A 24436-nucleotide genomic window follows, 5' to 3' on the forward strand; every position below is an offset into this window, starting at 1 on the left:
AAATCCAGAGTCGGAGTGAGTTCCAGATCCAGATAGAAAGAGGAAAAGGAAAGGAACGTCAGGATGGTTGAACTTGTGAAAAGCCACAGCTGACCCAGTGATTCAGGACCTAAACGTTTTAGGGTCAGGACATGGTTCCTCCGATGGGGTCATGTACTGTACTCTATGTCCTGAAATGGAATATTGTGTTATAGGGGTGTGCCGATATATCGTCCCGCGATATATCATGATACGTTTTCGTGACGATATGTATAGTTTTGAAGAAAAAAAAATATCGTTTTGAAAACAAAAAAAAAAAACGTTTTTTTTTTTACAATAATAATAATCAGGCATGCAAACAGCCCCGAGGTGAAAAGGGTGACAACATGTTTTCTTTCGGGTCAGGTGTCACACTATTGCCCTATTTGGTTTCAAAACGGCTATTGTAGCTGAAAAGCTACAAGTTTGCATGTCTGAATAATGCAAAAACAGAATTATTTGTTTGCATTTGCTTTTTTTCTCCCCCATATATTTTCATAATAAAAAAGTGCGTATCGTATCGAAGTTGTGAGCCCAATATCGTATTGTATCGTTTCGTGAAATTAGTGTGTCGGCATACCCCTATTGTGTTACTCAATACTCTTAGGTCAGTGCTTCTCAAACCTTTTCATGTCAAGGACTCATTTGGCCGCGGACCCCCATCTGAAAATGCTTTGTGCCAGGGACCCCCAGAAGAGAAGATTTGTGTTAATAATTAAAAAAAAATTAACACTTTTTTTTCCTAAAAAATGCTCAAATATAGCAGATGTACAAGCGAGCTTGTAGATCTGCTATTTTTGAATAGCCAACGTATTATACTATTATGAAGTGCTCAGAATAGGGACGCTACGGTTCATGTGGTTATGGGTTAAATGAACACTGAGGATTTGACTGCATAAGGCCTACAGTGTGAAACCAGTTAAGACAGTCGGCCGGGGAGAGAGGATATTGCAAGTTGGGCCACAAATAATTGGCAAAACATAACATTTTAATCTTAATACAACATTTAAGGTAGGGTGATTTTCTTACTTTAAATAAGTGTTAAATAGCTCTATATTCTGATAGTACACTATAAAAATGAAGCTGATGAATGGGTACTCTCTTCTGATTGGCTGAAATGTTGTCGCCTACCTAAAAAGTTATGTTCTGTTTAATAAGAGACAGAGAGACTCCTGTTACTGAACAAACACTCTATAGCAATGATTACTATCACAATATAGAGCTTTAACCTTTTAACAAAACACTTTTTGTTTTAACCCAAAAATATCCCTTACCCTACCTTTAAATATTAAAAAGTGATGCCTATAAACAAGAACTTGAACGTATACTACGTTAGTTCCATTTATCCAAGGTGTAGCACAATCGTGGCCCACCCATCGTATGGGAGGGCCAAAACACTTTCATGATTTTCCAAGTGGGCCCTGATCCAGAAAAAAGGTTGGGGGGGAGGGGGGTGGGGGAAACACGGAGTTAAGAGACACTAAATCACATTCAGATGAAGGTAGAGAGGAACAGGAAGAGGAAGTGCCGTTTGGGATCTTTTTATTGTTCTGGTTCAGTCCTCTTTAACAGAAGTGATGTTTCCCTTCCCGCCGCAGGACAATGAGAAGCGAACGCCGCTGCACGCCGCCGCCTACCTGGGAGACGCCGAGATCATCGAGCTGCTCATTCTGTCAGGTAACGGTTCGTGTTCCTCGCCGGGCCCTTGTTCAGACTTGGAAGCCCCATGGATTAAAGGAGTAGCTCACGGAAAAAATTACTTATTTTCTATCAATTAAACACCCCATGAAGCATTGAATTCATGGAGATTTTTTTGTTTTTTTCCCCGCATTCCTAAGCCAATGATTTGATGACCGGTGGTCTCTCCGGTTTGAGTCTCCTACCGGATACGTTAGCATCTTTCCACAGGTCATCAAAATATTGGCCTAGGAATGTGATTAAAAAAAAAAAAATCTCCATGAATTCTATGCTTTCTGGGGTGTTTAATTGATAGAAAATAACGATTTTTGGGGGGTGAACTACTCCTTTAAAGTTTTCAGTCGCCCCCAAAATAGGCTATCTACAAGCTTACAACGTGTAAGCTAATAGCTATGTAAGCTAATAGATAGCCAATAGATAGCCTATTTTGGGTTATTAGTTCTTTTAAGATTACAGAGTATTTTAAGTGGTCAAAATAGCAATGGAACAACATGTTTAATCTTCCAGAAAACCCTAATGATCTCTGATGTTTCATTAAAGCAAACGTTAAAGCCTGGATTCTTCAACTGGTTGGCTGTATGGCCACCAAAACATCTGACAACGTGTCAGGAAATAACCTGGCCAATGCTGGGTATGGTTACAGATAGATTGTGTGGTGCTGTTGGTGTATGAAACACAGAATTGGCTCCTTTCACACCGTTTCACAAATCGCACGTCAGGACAAAAAAAAAAAGGGACATTTTATGGTCTACTCAGGCTTTTGTGAGCCCCCAGACAGTTTTTAAGTTGCTTGATTCAGTATTTAGATATTTGATATTCATTTTATCAGACACTCCCCCTTCCTATACAAACCCATTGTAACTTGTTGTAATTGCATTGTAAATACCCGTCCTTTGTTCTGGTGACTCACCCTGCCCTCCTAATACGTGAGGGGGCCGTGATTTTTTTGATTACTTTTTTCATTTATTTTATATATATATATAATTCTTTTCACTTCCCCCCCAAAATATTAAAAATAAATGAAAGAAGTAATTGAAAAAAATCAAATATCTAAAATATCTAAATACTTTTATCTAGAGAGACAGTTCAGACTGCAGGCAAATCTGATTTGTTTCTCAAATCAGACCTTTAAGGACTGACTGTCCAGATCACATACATTTGAATCACACCTCAAACCACCTAGTAATGTGGTTCACATCTGATTAGTAAAATAAATCAGTTCTGGATCAGCCGAAAATCTGACTTGGGCTGAACACAGCCAAACTAGATATCTTGTAGATGACTGAATTATACAGTAGGCATTTGGCTGACTTAAAATTAGCTTTAGAATACATTTTCTGTTCACTAGTTCCGTTCTCTATCCGTGACCATCGGTACAAAGTTCAAAGCCACGCTCTGATAAAGTTCCGGTGAGGTGTAGAAAGAGGAAGTACCAGTCAGTCACATACATTGTGTTCAGTAGTAGTACAGTTCCCTTCAGTCTTTGTAAAAATGAAGCAGCCTTTCCAAAGTGTTAAATGTCTGTGCAAAGTTTACACTGCATTGTGTTGGTGTCAATGGATACAAGAATCAGGAAGGGTTTTTATCTGTCACATGATCCGCAGAACTGTGCTAACAACATACTACAACGAGATGATAGTAATAAGAATAAGACCAAAAATCAAGGTAATGATACTGGATGAGATATAATACTGCTAGAGACGGGTAGAACGGAAGTATGATAAACCTCTTAATCCATTAAGACCTGGAAGGGAACTCATTTTTAACTCAAATCTTTGCTTCAGGGGGTCTGTGGAACAAAATATTTCGTCAGATGGGGCTCCGCGGCCTAATACATATCATTTTGGGGGTCCTTGACATGAAAAAGTTTGAGAATCGCTGATATATATATATATATAGCAACATACGTTTAAAAGAAGATTTGAGTAAAAAAAATATAGCTTTAGAAAATATATATATATTCTAAGATTCGCACACATTTTCACGATTTTTATCAAATAGCAGATCTACAAGCTTAAGCATTAACCACTTGAACCCTCGCATCCCTATTCTGGGGGGAACATAAACCAAAAATAGCCGAGATAAATGTCTGAAAATTCACATTTAAGATGAATCCAATATGTAGTGGGGCTCCCTGCTTCATCTCGCTCTCAGCTAAGGGGTCCTTGGCCTAAAAGACGTTGAAGACCCCTGGAATAGATACATTGATTCTAAGCACGATTATATACAGCCTAAAGGTCATTACACACCGGCGATTATGCAAATATACGCAAAATTCGGACTCGTTCCGAATAATTAAAAGACGCTTTTTCGCTTCGCTTTTTCGCTCCATGGAAGCTTGCATTGACTTTATAAGGTTTTAAAAAAAAACGTATTATTCGCATGGAAAAATCGCCCCCGGTGTGTAAGGGGCTTTATTGTGCATTCTGTTTATATGAGCCTTCCTGAGACCAACTTGTCCAGTAATTCTACATCCAGAAAACATGCAGCTTTGCACGTCCCTAATAGTTACTTATTTCTGCATTTGACTGAGTAGGCATTACAGGAAGGACGCACCTTACGTCTAGTTCACACCACCACCCGAATGACACTTCTGCTTTTTGACTAAGAGGAGTGGTTCCATGCGTTGTCTATGCAGACGAGCTCTTCGATATACCACAGGAGGCGTAGCTAGCAAAGAGCGAGGTGTGACGTTCATTAGTGAGACGAAGCACCAATCAGAAGCTTGCTGTGGTCTGAACTAGGCATGACATAGGCGTACACACCAGTGTTGATTTCGTCGACTAAAACTATGACGAGAAATGTCAGTTGACTACTTTTTTCACTGACGAAAACGAAATAAAAACTAAGCTATGACGACTAAAACTATGACGAAATATACTGACAATTTTGTCAAGAAAAAAAAACTAAATCAACTGTAGATTTAGTCGACTAAAAATAAAACATTTCAGGTGACTAATTTATGACTAAAACTAAACAGAATTTTATTCAAAATACTATGACTAAAACAAAATCAAAAAACACAAAGGTGATGGGGAAGATTCCCGATATTTTGGACACAATCATTTAGCGGGAAAAATGCTTAGAGGAAACCCACATCACTGTTGGTGCGAACTAGGCGTTAACCACATGAATAAAAATGGAATGACCGTGTTATATGACAACCATAACGAATGTTCAACAGACAAAACGCGTCAACACTTTCAATTTAGTCTTTGAAGCTGTGTGAGTCACTGTTCGTGTAGAGTAGGGCTATTTCTGCGCAGCGTCTAGTGTAGTCAGCTAGCCGTGCCTGCACCCATTTCCACTCTGTTCTTTTCCTCCTATACAAAGTCCTAATGTACTACACAGGACGCGGGAGAACAGCGCTCTCATTGTTCCACAGTCATCCCCAGAGCAGCCCCTCGACAAAAAGCCTTCAGTCGCTCCACTCGTAGTGTCGCATAGCCAGACGATCAGAGATCCCCCCCGCCTGCTGATAATGTCTGGGGGAGATATAAATGTAATGGGTTGGAGATTAGAACGGCGGAGAAGACCAGGGCTAACAAGCCGATACCTACTGCTTTGAAAACTAATCTTCATATTGTCTCAATATGAAGGACCGCCCCTTAGCTCATTAAGACCGGGAACGCATCTGTGTGTCATTTTTAGATTTCTTTGGCTATTCAAAAATAGCAGATATACAAGCTCATAGCGCTTTGAACTTTTATATCTGCTGTTTTTAAAAAATTGTGAAAACTTTTTGTTAAAGCGAAAAAAGATTTCTCCGATCTGTGCTTCTGGGGGTCCCTGGAATAACATATTTTGAGATGAGGGTCCGTGGCCAAATACGTATCATTTTGGGGGTCCTTGCGTGAAAAAAGTTTGAGAACCATGCACTGCTATTACAGCAACATACGTTTTTTCAACAAAATGTTTTCAAAGACATTTGTAGAATCCCCCCAGAAGCAAAGATTTGAGTTACAAATGTTTGCTTTAATGATTTGCTATGAGCTTGTATATCTGCTATTTTTGAATAGCCCAAAGAACTCTTAAAATGACACAGATGCATTCCCGGTCTTAATGGGTTAACCACTTGAACCCCAGTGTCCATATTCTGGGGGGAACATTTGCCAAAAATATAGCAGATCTACAAGGTCACTGTGCTGCTATTATCGGAGAAAAGATTTGGTGTTAGAGATGTCCGATAATATCGGTTTTTATTTATTAGTTCAACTGCTGTAGGCTTCAGCATTTCTGAGCCTGCATGAACGCAGCAGGAAACGCATTTATGAATGCATCCAGTGAGACATCACAATAAAATTAGGCATAACGTGGTAAATTCACGACAGGAGATATCGTGATGTTGTTACATGACATTAGTTTGGGTGAAAAAAAGCCTGCATGTATCTGTTGTAGGGGTGTGCCGATATATCGTCCCGCGATATATCGCGATACGTTTTCGTGACGATATGTATCGTTTGAAAAAAATATTTTTTTACAATAATAATAATCAGGCATGCAAAAACAGCCCCGGGGTGAAAAGGGTGACAACATGTTGTTTTTTTTCGGGTCAGGTGTCACTATTGCCCTATTTGGATTCAAAACGGCTATTGTAGCTGAAAAGCTACAAGTTCGCATGTCTGAATAATGCAAAAACAGAATTATTTGTTTGCATTTGCTTTTTTTCTCCCCTATATATTTTTCATAATAAAAAAGTGCGTATCGTATCGAAATCGTATCAAAGTTGTGAGCCAAATATCGTATCGTTTGGTGAAATTAGTGTATCGGCACACCCCTAATCTGTTGATATCGGAATCGGAAATCTCTTTAACTGCCAGAGTATATACCCGCTATACCCCCTTCCCTGCCAGAGATTTTGGCGTTTTTTACTACTTTTTCAAGTAGTCACAGAATATTTATCTCCAGTATAATTGATCCCCTGATGGTTGCTAATCATTTAGTGTTTTCAGATGTGGTTTCACAAATGTCAACGAGGTCATCGCGACCTCGTTGACATGTGTTGTTTGATGTTTGAACATTTTAAATGAAAAATTTGAATTATGTCAGTTTATTTTTTAACATTGAAGTGAATGGAGCAGCAACTTTTTGTATAGAGTTATCTCCTGGTTCCTTTGTGATAAACGAAAAAATAAAAAAAACCCAAACATTTTTTTTGTTTTAATTTTTTATTTTTAACCCATTAACTGGTATTAAGGTATTTTCATATTTTTTTAGCCAGTGCCAGAGTTTTTCATTGAAAAAAAGAAAAGTACTCAGGAGCCGAGATACAGAATTTTTAAGTTTTAAGTTAACAAGGAAGTGGATAGGAGTCTAGATCTTCGAAAAATCATATCTCCTTGGTCTTTGGGTCAAATTGAAAAAAAAATATATATATTTAGTTCACGTAGATCTACGCGATTGGCACGTGGCGGCTTTAAATAGGTTCGCGTAGATCTACGTGATTGGCAGTGAATCAGTTAAGAGTAGGACAATATTGGAAAATCAACACCAAATTCCTATTTGGCGATCTCTGATCATCTAGCTACGCGAGGACTACTCCACTACTAGAAAGTAGTATCGTGTCTCAAGGGAACTGACAGAACTTCAACTCTGTGTGTGTGTGTGTGTGTGTGTCTCTCTTCCTCCAGGAGCCAGAGTAAACGCCAAAGACAGCAAGTGGCTGACTCCCCTCCACAGAGCTGTGGCGTCCTGCAGTGAGGTACATGTGGGATACAGCATGTTCTCTCTCCTTCTGTCACGTTCCTGTCTCATGTCTCTGTGATTGCTTCTGTCTCACTGTCTGTGTCCCCCACATGTTTGTGGTAAAAAAAAATTACAAATAAAGTTTGAGAACCAGTGCGGTTCTCAAACTTTTTCATGTCAAGCACCCTCAAATTGATATGTATTTTCCATCTGTTGCCAGTTTATACTCCGGAGCACAGGGTTGTCGCCTTTCTGGCAAGAGCTGATCTTCAAGCTAACGACGCGTTGCATCAGGAAGCGACACCATGCGACAGATTATAAATTAGACATCTCTCTCTCTCTCATATTGTATTATAAAATGAACAAAACTCTGTCAGTCCATCCTTGTCCATCTTTCTCCTCATTGGGTTGGTCAGTCACTCTGAACTTGCACATGTGTGTTTGTTGACCATTGGCATATGCAGCGAGGGAGAAAATAGATTGTGAATTTTTCCCAAATTTCCACAGTTTTATTAGCATTTTCGCCACGTCTATAGATAGATAGATCTATAGTCGTGGTCCCTGCAGGCTATGGGATCAATAGCCTGTGACCACACAGTTCTAGGATCAAAGAGTAGCGCACATCCCGTTTCTTTGACGACCGGCGCTCAGTGGCCCCGAAGTGAACTGAGATCAAAGAAGTTGAGCTGCACACTGTAGTTGCTCTCGTTGTCAGTAATTGTATTTTATTTCAGTTCACCCCATTCGGATGCTATCAATGCATCGAATAGGACATTATCACCTTTTATCAGACCATTCATTGGGTGTTATCAGGACATACTGACCTACCCACGATTTATCAGACCATTCATTGGGTGTTATCAGGACATACTGACCTACCGACGGAGCTGACTTGTATAAGTTAGGTTTTGATTTTAGACCATGACAGAGGCGCACAGTCTCAAGCGAACTGGAGCCACGTGAAGCACCACCAAGCGAGCTAAAGCGAGTGAGTTGCCGTGCTGGACGTTGCGACGTTCGCTTGAGCCGACTCAGCGCCGTCCGAGTTATGTACCGATAGGCACAGAATTGTAAATCATGTTGTGGGGACAGCTCTGCCTCCGATAGGTCAGTAGCTCCTGATTACGCCCAATGAATGGTCTGATAAATCGTGGGTAGGTCAGAATCTCGCCTACTTGGCCCATTCAATGGTCTGATAAAACGTGATAATGTCCCATTCAATGCATTGATAGCATTCGAAGCCGGTGTTTATTTTGTGAAGAAGAGCATGGGCTTGAAACATCACGCACAAAATATATATTAATTGACAAAGCCAGCGTGCACGTGAAATTTATTAGTTTTTCGGTTTTAGGGTTAGGTTAGGGTAAGGGTTAGGGTTATGTTATTTAATTATTTTGGGGGAGCCAGCCCCCCAAACTCCTGAAATGCATAGAAATCTATGAAATTTATATAAAAAAAGCCAGCCCCCCAAACCCCTAAAATACATAAAAATCTTTATATTGTTGTCTGAACACTATTTATTTATTTCTGTTTAAGTGTTTATTTATGTATTTATGCATTTATGAATTATATTATTTATGTATTTGTGTTTAAGTATTTAAGTATTTAAATGCATTTATGTATTTATGAATTATATTATTTATGTATTTATTAGCTGTTATAATAATCCATTATGAAGAATTCCGTTTTCCAGATGATGAGCATAACAACAACATAAGAGTTGTTCTTTAAATGGGCACACTATTTAATTATATTGATTAATATATATTAAATAAATGTGTATTTATTAGACTTTAAAAACTCAACATTAATAAACAATCAACCATATTAGTCTACTGAAATAGCCTAGAAGACTATGCCCACATCAGCAGCCAATATGTAGGCTGCCAGGGCAGGTAAATAGAAATACTGACATCTTGTTAAAAACACAACCAGATAAATAAGATGTAATATTCCATACCGAATCGATCTCAGGAGATGTTTCATTCATGAAGAACTGTGACACTTGTGCTTGGGTCCTTTGGGTTCGTATATTTTTGGAATGTTGTTCGACTCCTGAGGCATGCTGTCTGTCTGATGTCAGCCAGTCCACCATGCGCCACAGAAAACATACGCCGACATACTTTACAAAGTTTACAGTTTGCTTTGTAAACATCTCCGCTGACGCTGTCAAGCCAAGGCACAGCCGCACAGAACGTGTCTTAGCAATGTGAAAGCGCTAACTCTCATTGGTCGTGTTATGAGTAATGAGCCAATGAGCTGCTGAGCACACTCCCAGACAATGGAATCATAGCCAGCGTTGCCAAGTCTGTTTATTTCCTGCAACTTTTGGACAAAATGTGGCTTTCTTTTGGCTTGTTTTTGTAGGTTGGCTGGCTCATTTCTCTCACTATACTTGGCAACACTGACTCACTGTGTGTGCTCCCACTCTCCCAGTAACACTAACACTGCAAAGAGACAGGACAGCACATCGTCGTCCTGTCATTCAAATGAAATGAAATCCTTAAAATACGGGACAAAGTGCGTCCCGTATCAGTTCAATACGGGACGCGTCTTTTAGTTTCCAATTACGGGACGATTCCGTATTTTAAGGGACGGGTGGCAACCCTACAAGGGCCCCCAAAAAAATATGTATTTGAGTGTGGAAATGTGCTTTAAAAAAAAAGTATATTCAAAGAGATTCAAAGATTTGCAAACATTTTCATTTTTTTTTCAAACAAATAGCAGATCTACAAGCTCATAGCACGGCACTCGATGCCGCGCTATGAGCTTGTAGATCTACTTTTGATATTGATCTCCCATATGACAAAGGATAAAACGGGGCTTTGGCGTGAGTGTGCTGAACCGTCCGTCCGTCCCCCCCCCTCTGTCCCCCTCCTCCTCCTCGCAGGAAGCCGTCCAGGTGCTGTTGAAGCACTCTGCGGACGTGAACGCCCGCGACAAGAACTGGCAGACGCCGCTCCACATCGCCGCCGCCAACAAGGCGGTCCGCTGCGCCGAGGCCCTGGTCCCCCTGCTCAGCAATGTGAATGTGTCGGACCGCGCCGGGCGCACCGCCCTGCACCACGCCGCGTTCAGCGGTCACCTGGAGGTTAGCGCCACACACACACACACAACTGGGACATTTAGGAATATATACCGCAAGAACCACAGTGTCGAGGTGGTCATAGAGGGTCTTCAAGGTACCCTGGTTCAAGATTCCACGTGCCACATGCAATACAGCTGGTAGCGACATGGTGTGGCATTGACATTCTTATATTCTGTATTTTTTTCTCAGAAGTGTTGAAAAAATTATAATATTGGGGGGGGCTGCTGGCTTAGTGGTTAAAGCGCATACCACATGTAGGCTCTAATGCAGCCTGCAAGTCGCAGGTTCGATTCCCGAGTCTCTCTCTACTGTGTACTATCAATAAAGGCAGAAAAGCCCCCAAAATATCTTGGATTAAAAAAAGAAATAACAATAATAAAAATCAAATCAAAAATGTATTATAGTTTTGAAGTTGTAGTTTTTATTTGGTTTTTCATTTTGGTGTTTCATTCCAGTTTAGTTATTTGTGTATAAGTGCACATTCTGTAACGTGAGGTGGCATGATGTACAGGTACACCCCCTGGACATGACACTAGTATGTCACAGGGTCGTGCCCTCAGTCCAACCCTTGAGGGATGCATGGGGTCCCATTTGTATAGTCTTATCGTATGACCAATGCCGGAGGATTGAACACTCTAACCACAAGGCCACTGGGCTGGTGTATGTGCAGTAGTTTTAGTTTTAAATGTAGGAATTGGCAAGTTCAAGTTTTCCTCTGGGATTCCCTTTTAACCCATTAAACTCATTCAGTGCCAAACTTATTTCTGGCTTTATCACCCCTGTGCCAAGGCCAAAAATACATTGTAAAAAAAAAGTGCTTAGGAGCCGAGATACAGCCTTTTTCAGTAAGAAGTTAAACAAGAAGTGAATGGAGCAGCAAATCTTCAAATCATCATATCTTGGGTTCTGAACATTTTTTTTTTCATGACGTCTGCGACGTCATTGGCACTCTGGGCTTATAAAAACGTGACGTCGGTGACGTCAATGGCACTGAATGAGTTAAGACCTGAGGCGATTCTTAAAAATGTTTCCTAAATCCTAACAAAGTACTAAAAAAAAAAAAAAAGTTTCAAGATTTAAAAAAAATAGCAGATCTACAAGTTCATAGCTTGTAGATCTGCTGTTTTTGAATAGCCAAAGAAATCTAAAGTGACACAGATGAGTTCCAGGTCTTAATGGGTTAAAGAGTGGTATAAATTTGGAGATCCACGTTAAAGTGTGTAAAGAGTGTACAATTGGAACCAAATGGACCTTTACCGGTCTATTTGGTTCAATGTGTACTCTCTTGGTGTTTTTGACTCCCTGTCTGCTCCTGGTCATCAGATGGTGAGGCTGCTGCTCTCCAGGGGAGCCAACATCAACGCCTTCGACAAGAAGGACCGCCGAGCCATCCACTGGGCAGCTTACATGGGTACGTTCACTCTGCATGCTTTGAGTCTCTTATATGGGTACGTTCACTCTGCATGCTTTGAGTCTCTTATATGGGTACGTTCACTCTGCATTAGAGATGCGCGGATCGCGGTTTTAGCCGCGGTTGCCGCAGTTAACCGCGGTTTGGGTGGATTCGGGTCAATCAAATATAATTATTAGTTAATATCGGATAAACCGCGGGTGAAATATTGCGGTAAATAAATTAATGACATCTAATATATCTATCCATAAAATAGCTAAATCTCTGCATGCTTGTGTCTGTGAGTGTGTAGAGCAGCCTCTGTGCGATGTGATCACAAAATGCATTGATTTAGCCTATGGAATGTCGGTGCGTCTTTTTTTTTTTTTTTAAACCGGTGCTGCGCTCTGTATGTTGGATGCCGCATGTATGTTGGATGCCTGTATGTTGGATGCCGCACAGAGTCTGTATGTTCAGCGCAGCAGAGCAGTGCGCTCTGTATGTTCAGCGCAGCACCAGTTTAAAAAAAAGAAAAAAGACGCACCGACATTCCATAGGCTAAATCAATGCATTTTGTGATCGCATCGCACAACTAATAGGCTACTAAAACTAACGGGGAATACCAGAAAATAATAATATTTTGACATACGGGAAAAACGGTTGGTGCGGATATTTAAATTGGATAATATAATTATTGCGGTTGGATAACGGGCGGATAATTAATTTGTACATGCGCATTCGGGTGACGCGAGAGGCCATCCGCGCATCTCCACTCTGCATGCTTTGAGTCTCTTACATGGGTACGTTCACTGTCTTTGTTGCGAGTCCATGTCATCTAATTGAAGGCCAATTGATTTTGTAACAGAGGAAAGCTTGTTTCAGTGAGTGAAGATTAACTACGTGCAAAATATGCAAAAACTGCAGTGAGTCCCATCTATTTGTACAAGTTAAATTAGCTTAACCCTTTAAGACCTGAGGCAATTCTTTAAAAAAAATGTAAATCCTAACAGTTTTTTGAAAAAAATATTAAAAAAATATTTTCGTGATTTTTCAAAAATAGCAGATCTGCAAGCTCGTAGCGCGGCACTCGGTGCCGCGCTACGAGCTTGTAGATCTGCTATTTTTGAATAGCCAAAGACATCTAAAGTGACACAGAAGCGTTCCAGGTATCAATGGGTTAATAATGTTGTTTTGTGTTTTATGTGCGGTGTTGACCTCGGTTGAATACAGACCTCGGGAACATATCTGTAGTTGTTCCAACACTGATTTCTTATATTTAAAGATGCAATCAGAACTCATTCGTTTATCAATATGTATGGTAGAGTATGTTAAGAGGGCCACATTGCATATACTGTCGGGCAGACACCTCTTATCTCTGTATTAACCCTTTAAGACCTGAGGCGATTCTTTAAAAAAAATCTAAATCTTAACAGTTTTTGGGAAAAAAAATTAAAAAAATTTTTTCACGATTTTTCAAAAATAGCAGATCTACAAGTTCATAGCGCGGCACTCGGTGCCGCGCTATGAGCTTGTATATCTGCTATTTTTGAATAGCCAAAGACATCTAAAGTGACACAGATGCGTTCCAGGTATCAATGGGTTAATGCCGCACTTCGCCATTTCACGCAAAAGTAGCTGGTCTACAAGCTCAAAACACGTCGCAGTGCGACGCGTTTTTTGTGCTATTTTTGAATTGAAATCCTGAAAAGTAAATGTTTTATTTCATTTCAAATGCATTTAGTTATACTTACTAGACTAGACCATACCTGTGGGGGGATATGCGCACATGATTTGGCAACCTGGGAGCCAGCGAACACAAAAACCGCTGACAGCTGACATTTGCGGAAAGCGAAAAACGGGCTTCGCTGTTTCCGTGCACATGGTAATGGTCGATGGCTGTGTGCAAATGCAGAGCAATTGCTCCAGCCACTGAGGAGAACCGGGCAGAAGAGTTTTTGGGCTCACCGCACAGAGCTTTGTAGAATTATAGGAGGATGTTAACTTTATGAACTTAAATACAAATACATTGGACATTAAAAAAGACAATAGAATTGTAATACTAGGCATTAAGCTACTAATATAGACTGAAGTTATTGAAGCGGGTCATGTTTGCATGTTTGGAATTGTTGAAATCAATAATATATCAGTATTCCAATATTAACCTGCGGGCCGCATCAAGTGAGGTCATGGGTTCCCAAACTTTTCAGCCCGCGACCCCAAAATAAGGGGGCCATTGACTCGCGACCCCACCCAAACCTGGAGGTAATTTATGCACATAAACTTGCACGTTCGGTGCGCATTTAAAATGTATTAAAATGGTAAAATGTACTATTTGTAATCATTTTAGGTTGTATTTCATCCATCCTGTTGAATTTAAATTAAAATAAAAAATTAATTAATTTTTTTTTTTTTTTTTTATGACCCAAAATAATTTCGCGACCCCACCGTGGGGTCGCGACCCCAACTTTGGGAACCCCTGATCTAGGTAGATGTTTGGTCTCCCATGTGGGAGAATCCCAGGGTAGGACTTTGGGATCCTTGCAGCTTTTTAAAGCTCAATTATCGTGTGTTTGTGTGTAGGACACATTGCCGTGGTGTTTTGTGTGTTTGTGTGTAGGACACATTGCCGTGGTGTTTATGTGGTTGTGTATTTTATTTGTTAGGACACATTGAAGTAGTGAAGCTGCTGGCGTCACATGGAGCGGAGGTGGCCTGCAAGGACAAGAAGTCCTACACTCCTCTGCACGCTGCTGCCTCTAGTGGGATGATCAGCGTAGTGAAATACCTCCTGGACCTGGGGGTGGATGTAAGTCAGACGCACGTGCGCGCGCGCGCGCGCGCACACACACACACACACACATATACACACACACACACACACACACACACACACACACTCACACTCACACTCTCACTCTCACTCTCACACTCACTCACTCACTCACTCACTCACTCACTCACTCACTCACTCACTCACTCACTCACTCACTCACAAGTGTTGGAAACCGTCTGTTGCCTAAAATCAGCTGTTGAATGGGCGGTGGGTACAACACTGTCGCGTGGGGTCGCAAGTTGTAGGGAAACGTCGAAAGGTTCCACCGTCGGATATTGCAGCGGGCTTGTTGTTGAAAAAGACATCAAGCCATAGGCTAGTTTTTAGAACCATAGTAGCCGTCTGTCGGTGTCGGCTCTCTGGTCCATTCAGCAGAACTTTTTTTTTTCACACCTTCCAAACCGATTGATCTCCCAACTTCATTCGGCTGCCAGTCTGTAGTAATCTGTTTGGTGGAGAGCTACCTTAACACATTAACTGCCAAGACCGTAGTCCTACGGGCCGTTAAATCCAACTGTTAAGTGCCGAGACCGTAGCCCTACGGGCTGCGGTCTTTTCGCGCATGCGCGGTCCGGGTGCACTTTCGGAATTTTTTTGATCCACTTCCGTTTCCGGTTTGATGACAGGAAATAGAATTATTTGGGATCCGGTTTTCACGATCACGCCCGCCCTCGTTCTACAGACGAAACTGAAACTCAATTCTCTTCCTGTAGTTTTTTCTCCTCGCATTTCACTGTTTAACGTAATCCGCTCTAACTCAAACATGGATGCCCCGTTTGACACGTGGTTTTCACTGGGAGATACAGGGAGATCGCGCGGATGTAAACAGACTGTGTAGCGCTCAATCTTAAGGATTTTAACAAGATCTATGGCGACATGAAAAAAACAAAAAAACAACAAAAACACCTTGGCACTGGTGAGTACATTATGAGATTAGCCCTTGGCAGTGGATGTGTTAAAGGTAGGGTAAGTGATATTTTTTGGTTAAAACAAAAAGTATTTTGTTAAAAGGTTAAAATACTATATTCTGATAGTAATCATTGCTATAGAGTGTTTTTTCAGTAACAGATGTCTCCCTGAGTCTCCAGCTCTTTAATAAACAGAAAATACATTTTTCGGTAGGTGTCAAAATCTCAGCCAATCAGGAGAAAGTACCAATTTTTAAGCTTAATTTGTATAGTGTTCCAGTTCCAATTTTGTCTGCTCATTTCTTGGTGTCATCACTTCCAATTTCACTTGTTTAATCTGTATTCTGATTGAGTTCTCTGTCCTGGTTGGATAAAATTGGAAATGAAACTGAAACGAAAATGCATTTTCTGTTTAATAAAGAGGTGGAGAGACAAGGAGACTCCTAATACTGAACAAACACTCTATAGCAATGAGTACTATCAGAATATAGAGCTATTTAACAATTATTTTAACCAACGCAAATCACTTACCCTACCTTTAACAGACACAATGTTTTCAAATGCTGAATCTGGGCCGCAGTAGCTCAGGAGGTAGAGCGGCTGTCTGAGAATCAGAAGGTCCCCCCCGGGTTTGATCCTCGACTCCTGGAGGCTTCGTGCCACCGCCGGTCAAGTGTCCCCCAGCAAGACACTCAACCCCTAACTGTGGGCAAGCCACTGCTGGGCAGTGTTGATTTCGTCGACTAAAACTATGACGAAAAATGTGCGTCGATTTCCCTTTTTTCACTGACGAAAACTAAATAAAAACTAAGCTACGACGACTAAAACTAAGACTAAATATGTTGACAATTTCGTCAACAAATAAAAACTAGACTAAAATGTTAGTGAGGGATCTAGTGGAGAAGAGATCCAGTAAAAGACAAGTCATTTTATGTCTGGTTGCGCTCGGGTGTCATGCTCTGAAAATAGCCGTTCTACAAGCTCACAACGCGTTGCGCTGCGACGCTTTGTGAGCTTGTAGATCGGCTATTTTCAGCATGCAACAGAGTGTAAAATCAGCCATTGCGACGCCATCAAGGCACCGCCAAGATACATTTTAGTCGACTAAATCAACTGTAGATTTAGTCGACAGTAATCTTATGATATTTATTCGACTAAAACTAGACTAAAACTAAAACATTTCAGATGACTAAAATATGACAAAAACTAAATGGAACTTTATTCAAAGGACTAAAACTAAAATCTAAATTTGTTGTCAAGATCAACACTTGCTGCTGGGTCCATGCAGAGCAGTAATGGTCCCCACTGGCGTCAACACAAAGCCTCCTTGTGTGTGTGGTGCTTGATCTCTCTCACGGAAGCTCCTTCCATCAACACTGACCCGTTCACAAAATGTCTGTCATTAAAAAAAAGAAATCCAGTCTCAGGATCCACACGGGAACGATGTGGCTCCAATGTGGATCTGGGACCTCATGTGACCCAGCTGTGATGCATGACTCCAAATATGGCTACATTTCAGCCCGATCTGAGCCCTATTGACTACCATTATGAAATTTAAATGAGATGTTTCCAAAAAATATGTGAAAGAAATAGTGTTTCTGTGGCCTACTGGCATTGTGCACAATCATTTTGATACAGACAGACAGACAGACAGACTCACTCACTCACTCACTCAGTCTTCTGCAGAGCCACACCTTCAAAAGTTACAAACTGTCATTTTAACTCATTAATAATATACATGGAGGTTGTGACACACTCCTCTCAACCCTTGTTTTTTGTTGTTGTTGTCGTCGTTCTAGATCAATGAGCCCAACGCGTACGGGAACACGCCGCTCCACGTGGCGTGCTACAACGGCCAGGACGTGGTGGTCAACGAGCTGATCGAGTGCGGCGCGCACGTCAACCAGGTGAACGAGAAGGGCTTCGCGCCGCTCCACTTCACGGCCGCCTCGCGCCAGGGCGCGCTCTGTCTGGAGCTGCTGGTCTGCAACGGGGCCGACGTCAACATCAGGGTGAGCCCCCCCCCCCCCCCCAAGCCTGTTCCCCTGTTCAATCCCGGGAAATGCAATCCGTGTCATTTTAGATTAAAAAAAAAAAGCTGTTCAAAAATAGCAGATCTACAAGCTCATAGCGCGGCACCGAGTGCCGCGCTATGAGCTTGTAGATCTGCTATTTATTTATTTTTAGATTGTGGAAATTTGTGCAAATATATGTATATATTTTTTAAGCGAACATTTGTAACTCAAATCTTTGCTTCTGGGAGATTCTACAAATGTCTTCTAAATCCTAACAGTTAAAAAAAATACGTACTTTTTTCATGTCAAGGACCACCCAAAATGATATGTATTTGGTAGGGGTGTGCCGATACACTAATTTCACCAAACGATACGATACGATATTTGGCTCACAACTTCGATACGATTTCGATACGATACGCCCTTTTTTTATTATGAAAAATATATGGGGGAGAAAAAAAGCAAATGCTAACAAATAATTCTGTTTTTGCATTATTCAGATATGCGAACTTTTTGAATCCAAATAGGGCAATAGTGTGACACCTGACCCGAAAAAAAACATGTTGTCACCCTTTTCACCTCGGGGCTGTTTGCATGCCTGATTATTATTATTGTTAAAAAAATAAATAAATAAAATTAATAAATTAAACGATATATTTTTCTCTCAAAACGATACATATCGTCACGAAAACGTATCGCGATATATCGCGGGACGATATATCGGCACACCCCTAGTATTTGGCTGTGGCCTCCCATCTCAAAATATGTTGTTCCAGAAGCAAAGATTTGAGTTAAAAATTTTCGCTTACAAAAAAAAATCGATATATATATTCAAAGATTTGCACAAATGTTCACGATTAAAAAAAAAAAATACAAGCTCATAGCGCGGCACTGAGTGCGGCACTACGAGCTTGTAGATCTGCTATTTTTGAATAGCCAAAGAAATCTTAAAATCAACACAGATGCGTTCCCGTTATTTGATTGATTGATTGGAATACTTTATTAGTCACGAAATGTAAACAGCACGGAGGTACAGTAAAACATCCATTGTGGTCCTATGTATTCAATTCATCGACAGTGTATAGAACACTCCTGGACAGTGCATAGAACCAACATTTGTACACGCTCAGAGTTACAAACCTGGGTGTAAAATCAACGTACTTTAATGTCTATTGCAAAGGTTAAAAGCCAACATGTTTCAACCGAGCTTGTCTTCATCCGGGCAAGTAAGTTTGATTTCTTATTGATTTGATGTTTTCTGAGATAATTCTTTGATCACAGATCGGGTATCATCAAAGTGAGTACAGTCCAGCTGTTTTGGTTTTTAACTATCCAAAATCTGAATCTGATCCACTCTAGGCCTGACCTCGACTAAGTCGAATAGTCGACTGGTTAGTCGCGGGGGGTCCGAGTCGACTGCGTGTGTCTTAGTCGAATCTAGTCGGGAATCTTTTTTTTATTTTATTTTTTTAAGGGCCAAAAATGTTTTTAATCGTTTTTTGGCCAAGTCTACACCTGCAACCACACGTAACTTCCACTTTATTCTTCTTATTCCTCGTCTTTGTATTGGTATTGTTTGTGTTGGAGCGCCTCAGTGCGGCTGCAGAGTTCATGTGCAACCTCTTCCAGAGAGAGATGGAGACACTAGAAACTCTGCTGGAGACACAAAACAAACTGTGTAGACTTGGCCCTTTGAAATAAAATGTATTTTGGCCCTAAAAAAAGAAAGAAAAAAAGATTTTTATTTTTTATTTTTTTATATTAGTCGACTGCCAGTCGACTATTGGCAATTAGTCGCCAATTAGATTCGACTAAACAAATCCTTAGTCGGGGACAGGCCTAATCCACTCAGACACGGATTAAAAGTTTTGACCTCTTGGGACAGGGGTTCCACTGATATGACGGTCCGATATTGACCACAATATTCACTGATATGGTTGGTTGGTCTGATTATACACAAATCCACGGAGCGCTGCCCTGTGGGTGGCGCAGCCATTGCTGCGGTGTCAGACTCGGTCAGCTGCTGCCGCGCGGTGTCAGTCAGCTGCTGTCACTGACTGCTCACGTTACTCTTTTACCTGCTTTTTACTAACACTGACTTTACAGAGATGTACAGAAATTCGGGACGAACCTGTGTAGTTTATGGCTGCTCCAACAGCCAAGCAGGTAAAGAGTAACGTCAACAGGCGGACAGAACCGTAGCAGCAGCTGACCGAGTCTGACACCGCGGCAATGGCGGCGCCACCTACAGGGCAGCGCTCCGTGGATTCGTGTATAGAATGGCATTCATCTGATATAGACGACTGGGGTTCCACTGATATGGGTGTCTGAGGTTTGATGCCAATATCTGTGGATGATCGTGTGCCCTCTCTTCTGTCCATGCAGAGTAAAGATGGCAAGACTCCCCTCCACATGACAGCCATCCACGGAAGGTTTGCCAGGTCTCAAGCTGTCATAGAGAACGGTGAGTCCCTCTGACAGACTAAGACAATGGACTGAATGTCATCCACCGGAAAAGGGACGCAAGCACTCGTCTCAACAAATAGCTGTGGCGCAGTTGCCTCACAGCTAGAAGGTCATGGGTTCGATTCCCGCCGGGGACGCTGGGGGGCGTGTCTTCTCCTCCGCGTCATCAGTGCCCATACCCTAGGTGGGGTTGGCAATGGGGCCTTTCTGTGTGGAGTTTGCATGTTCTCCCCGTGTCCCCTAGGGTAGGTACCCTCACAAAAAACATGCAGTAATCCTGGTCTTTATACTGCCTCCCCCTGGTCAGCCGGGGCGCCTGATGGAGGGGAAAGGAACTGGTTGGGTTGAAGGAGGCATGAGCTCAGTTGTGGGCTCCCCCTAGGCTGGCAGAGGGAGAGTAGTGCCCAGGATTACATAGTCAATTGGCACTGGGTGAAAAAATGGGGTTACAAAATCGTGGGATCACAATTATAGTAAAAAACTAATGGTCTCTTACCGGATGCACGGCTCAGAATGAGTTTCAATCAAATCACAAAGATCACCAGCACTCACTTAGGGTCTCTCATTGTTTTGGCACAGGCAGCAGCACACAGGACGTGTTTCGGATGGAGACTTCCTCAGCGTAATCGATCACGCTGAGAAAGCGTAATGGATTACGCTGAATTGCTGCTGCCTGTGCTGAACACAATACAACAACCTAGAAAGGGCTTTTAAGTGATCTTGTTGTTTTTTTTACTGAATGCCATCCACCTCTAACTCTCACATTTTGTGTCAAAATTGTGAGGTGTGAATTATTTTAGTCGATTCATTTATTCTAGCTTTTATCAGCCACGTGAACCCTAGCGTCCCTACTCAGATCATCATGTCATGGGTAAGCATTCGGGAAAAAATGGCAAATATTTGGTGGGAATAGGCAAACATTCTGTGAAAATAAAATGGCAGACCTACAAGCTCATAACATGTGAGCTTGTAGATTGGCTATTTGATACACAACCAAGTATGTAGGGTACATCATGTTGCTCCAATTCATATTGTAAATATCGTATGAGAGCTCGTTAACAACACAACGGCAAGCCGGTGTGCTCAGCGGGCTCCATGTAATTGCTGTTTAACCCATTAAGACCGGGAACGCATCTGTGTTTAATTTTTAGATTTCTGCGGCTATTCAAAAAGAGCAGATCTACAAGCTCATGGCGCGGCACTCGGTGTCGGGCTATGAGCTTGTAGATCTGCTATTTTTAGAAAATCTGTGCAAATCTTTGAATACATATATTTTTTTTACTCAAATCTTTGCTTCTGGGGGGTCCCCGGAACAACATATTTTGAGATGGGGGTCCGCGGCCAAATACATAGAATTTGGGTGGTCCTTGACATTTTTTCAAAAAACTGTTTTGGATTTAGAAGACATTTGTAGAAGCCCCCAGAAGTAAAGATTTGAGTTACAAATGTTCGCTTTAGAAAAATATATATTCAAAGATTTGCACAAACTTTCAAGATTAAAAAAAATAAATAGCAGATCTACAAGCTCATAGCGCGCCACGCTATGAGCTTGCAGATCTGCTATTTTTGAATAGCCAAAGGAATCTAAAAATGACACACACACAGGCGCGTTCCCGCTCTGAATGGGTTAATGACTGAGTGTGCGTAAAAACAGGACGAGTGCTTGTTAGCGAATAGACGGCTGACGGGGCTTGTGTTTTGCGTAGGCGCTGAGATCGACTGTGAAGACAAGAATGGAAACACGCCGCTGCACATCGCAGCTCGATACGGACACGAGCTGCTCATCAACACGCTCATCACCAACGGAGCTGACACTGCCAAGTGAGTGAACCCCCAGTGACCTCTCGCACTGCGCTGCAGGCAGTGGCGTGCACAGACATTTTGAGGGGCAGGTGCTCAAGTAAAAGAAAAAAGGGCACCTTGCACGGCGCGCGGAACCGCCGGCTGCCTTAGTAGTGTGAGATTTATAGAAGAAAATTGCAACGCACATTTTGGGGAATTGTTAATATATTAGAAGCTTTTAATCCAGAATTGATCGATGTCACCATGGGCTACATACTGTAAACCAGGGGTCTTCAACGTTTTCAGGCCAAGGACCCCCTAGCTGAGAGAGAGATGAAGCAGGGACCCCTCTATATTGTATAAAATTGTGGCGTTGTGAGCTTGTAGATCTGCTATTTTTGGCTAAAGTTCTCCTCAGAAAAGGGATGCTAGGTTTCGAGTGGTTATGGTAAAAAGAAAAATCATATCACATAAAGATTTGGCGGACCCCCTGTAGTAACTCTGAGGAAGACCCATGCAGTAAACTGAAAAAAAAAAAAATATATATATATATTTATTTCAAAAGGGCACTTCTGGTCAAGAGGGCAAAGGGCAGGTGCTCTAGCACCACCTAGAGTCTATCTGTGCACGTCCCTGTCCTGCAGGAGGCTCTACGCATGACACAATGCTTGGAAATGAACTTTAGATGTTTATTAGATGTGTGTGTTGCCAATGTTTTGATACTACGCAAAGTCGCAAACATAATGTTGGTCTCGTGTTCACATAGTGTTATGTGTATCTAAATAGACCTATAATGTTTGCTTGACCACAAACATAGATTAGATAGATCTAGATAAGCATGCTGTGTGTGGAGTTTGCATGTTCTCCCCGTGTCTCCTAGGGTAGTTAATACCCTCACAAAAACATGTAGTAATCCTGGTCGCTACACCGCCTCCCCCATGGCAGCCGGGGTGCCTGATGGAGGGGAAGGGAACTGGTTGGAATAACGTGTTCCTTCCACGCGCTACGTCCTACCGGGGAAACTCTCCCCTGTCAGGTGACAAGAAGGTCAGTTGGCTCTCGTGCATTGAAGGAAGCATGAGCTCGGCCCTGGCCTCCCTGGCTGTGGGGGACTGGTGTAGCGCTGGTGTAGGGCTGGTGTAGTGCCCAGGATCACTTAGGAAATTGGCACCGGGTGAAAAAAATGGGTTACAAAAATCGCGGGATAAAAAAATTAAATTAAAAAAAAAATGTTTATTAGATGTGGTTAACACATTCCATGCCAGACGTTAATCTCATAATGTACTCACCAGTGCCAACGTGTTGTTGTTGTTTTTTTGTTTTTGTCACGTCGCCATAGATCTTGTTAAAATCCTTAAGATTGAGCTGTGCACTGTCTGTTTACATCGGCGAGATCTCACTGAATCTACCAGTGAAAACCACATGTCAAACGGAGCTCCATGGTTGTAGTTAGAGCGGATTACGTTAAACAGTGATATGCGAGGAGAAAAAACTACAGGAAGAGAATTTCCTGTAGACGTTCGCGTAGATCTACGTGATTGGCACGCTGCGGCTTTAAATAGGTTCGCGTAGATCTACGCGATTGGCATTCAAAGTGTTAAGGATTCTAATCAACAATATAAAATGTAGGCATTTGGCAGAGCATATCCAGAGCAACTTAGAAACGGCAAGATCAGAGGAAATGGCATAAACCCCTAGTCACTGCACGTTCACAGCATGGTAAATGCGAGTACACTACGAAAGTAAAACAATTAAGGTCCTTGCACACTGGTGCGTCTTTTCGTTGCGTTTTATTTTTTTTCATTGTTTTTTCAATTTTTTTCATTGTTGTAAAAAAAACGCAACGAAAAGACGCACCAGTGTGCAAGGACCTTTAGTGCTACGAAGTCACTAGGATGCCAGGTGAACGTCAAACCTAGCATCTGTCTAAACCAGGGGCGGGCAACTCTAATGATGGAGAGGGCCACTATATTTCCACACTCACTCCAGAGGGCCATATTGCATACTGTCGGGCAGACACCTAGACACATATACTGTCGGGCAGACACCTCTTATCTCCGTATTTCAACTTTTTTCGTAAATGAATGCCATACTTCGCCATTCTATGTCACACAAAAGTAGCAAAAATAGCCGATCTACAAGCTCAAAACGCGTCGCACTGCGGCGCGTTTTGAGCTTGTAGATCTGCTATTTTTGCTACTTTTGAATTGGAATCCTGACTTTTTTTTGCTATTGTTTTATTGGAATCCTGAAAAGTTACATTTTCATTTAATTTCAAATGCATTTAGTTATACTTATGTTAACTTTATGAACTTAAATACATTGGACATAAAAAAGACAATAGAATTGTGATACTAGTCATTAAGCTACTATTATAGACTAGGGCTGTCAGAACGAATTTCACTATTAGAAAATATTCGAATGCTAAAATTGCCATTCGAATATAGAAAAATATATTTAATTAAATTATTATTATTATTATTAATTTTTTTAAACTAACTATATAAATTAAAGCCATAACTATAAACTAATATAGTTGGTTTCACTATTTTG

The 24436-nt window shown here is 41.5% G+C and overlaps 1 protein-coding gene across 1 annotated transcript in view; it reads left to right on the top strand.

Annotated features, from left to right (window-relative positions):
* The window catches only part of ankrd28b (ankyrin repeat domain 28b), a 76807-nt gene that overhangs the window by 22433 nt on the left and 29938 nt on the right, over positions 1-24436 (top strand). The window contains exons 3-10 of the mRNA XM_080427331.1: positions 1617-1695; positions 7347-7417; positions 10292-10492; positions 11813-11900; positions 14543-14685; positions 17420-17632; positions 20021-20099; positions 21808-21922. Of these exons, the coding sequence (XP_080283457.1) occupies positions 1617-1695; positions 7347-7417; positions 10292-10492; positions 11813-11900; positions 14543-14685; positions 17420-17632; positions 20021-20099; positions 21808-21922 (989 nt within the window). The remainder of the gene's footprint in view (positions 1-1616; positions 1696-7346; positions 7418-10291; positions 10493-11812; positions 11901-14542; positions 14686-17419; positions 17633-20020; positions 20100-21807; positions 21923-24436) is intronic.

Source organism: Gymnoscopelus braueri, assembly GCF_963280865.1.
Source record: "Gymnoscopelus braueri genome assembly, chromosome: 4".
Lineage (NCBI taxonomy): Eukaryota > Metazoa > Chordata > Actinopteri > Myctophiformes > Myctophidae > Gymnoscopelus > Gymnoscopelus braueri.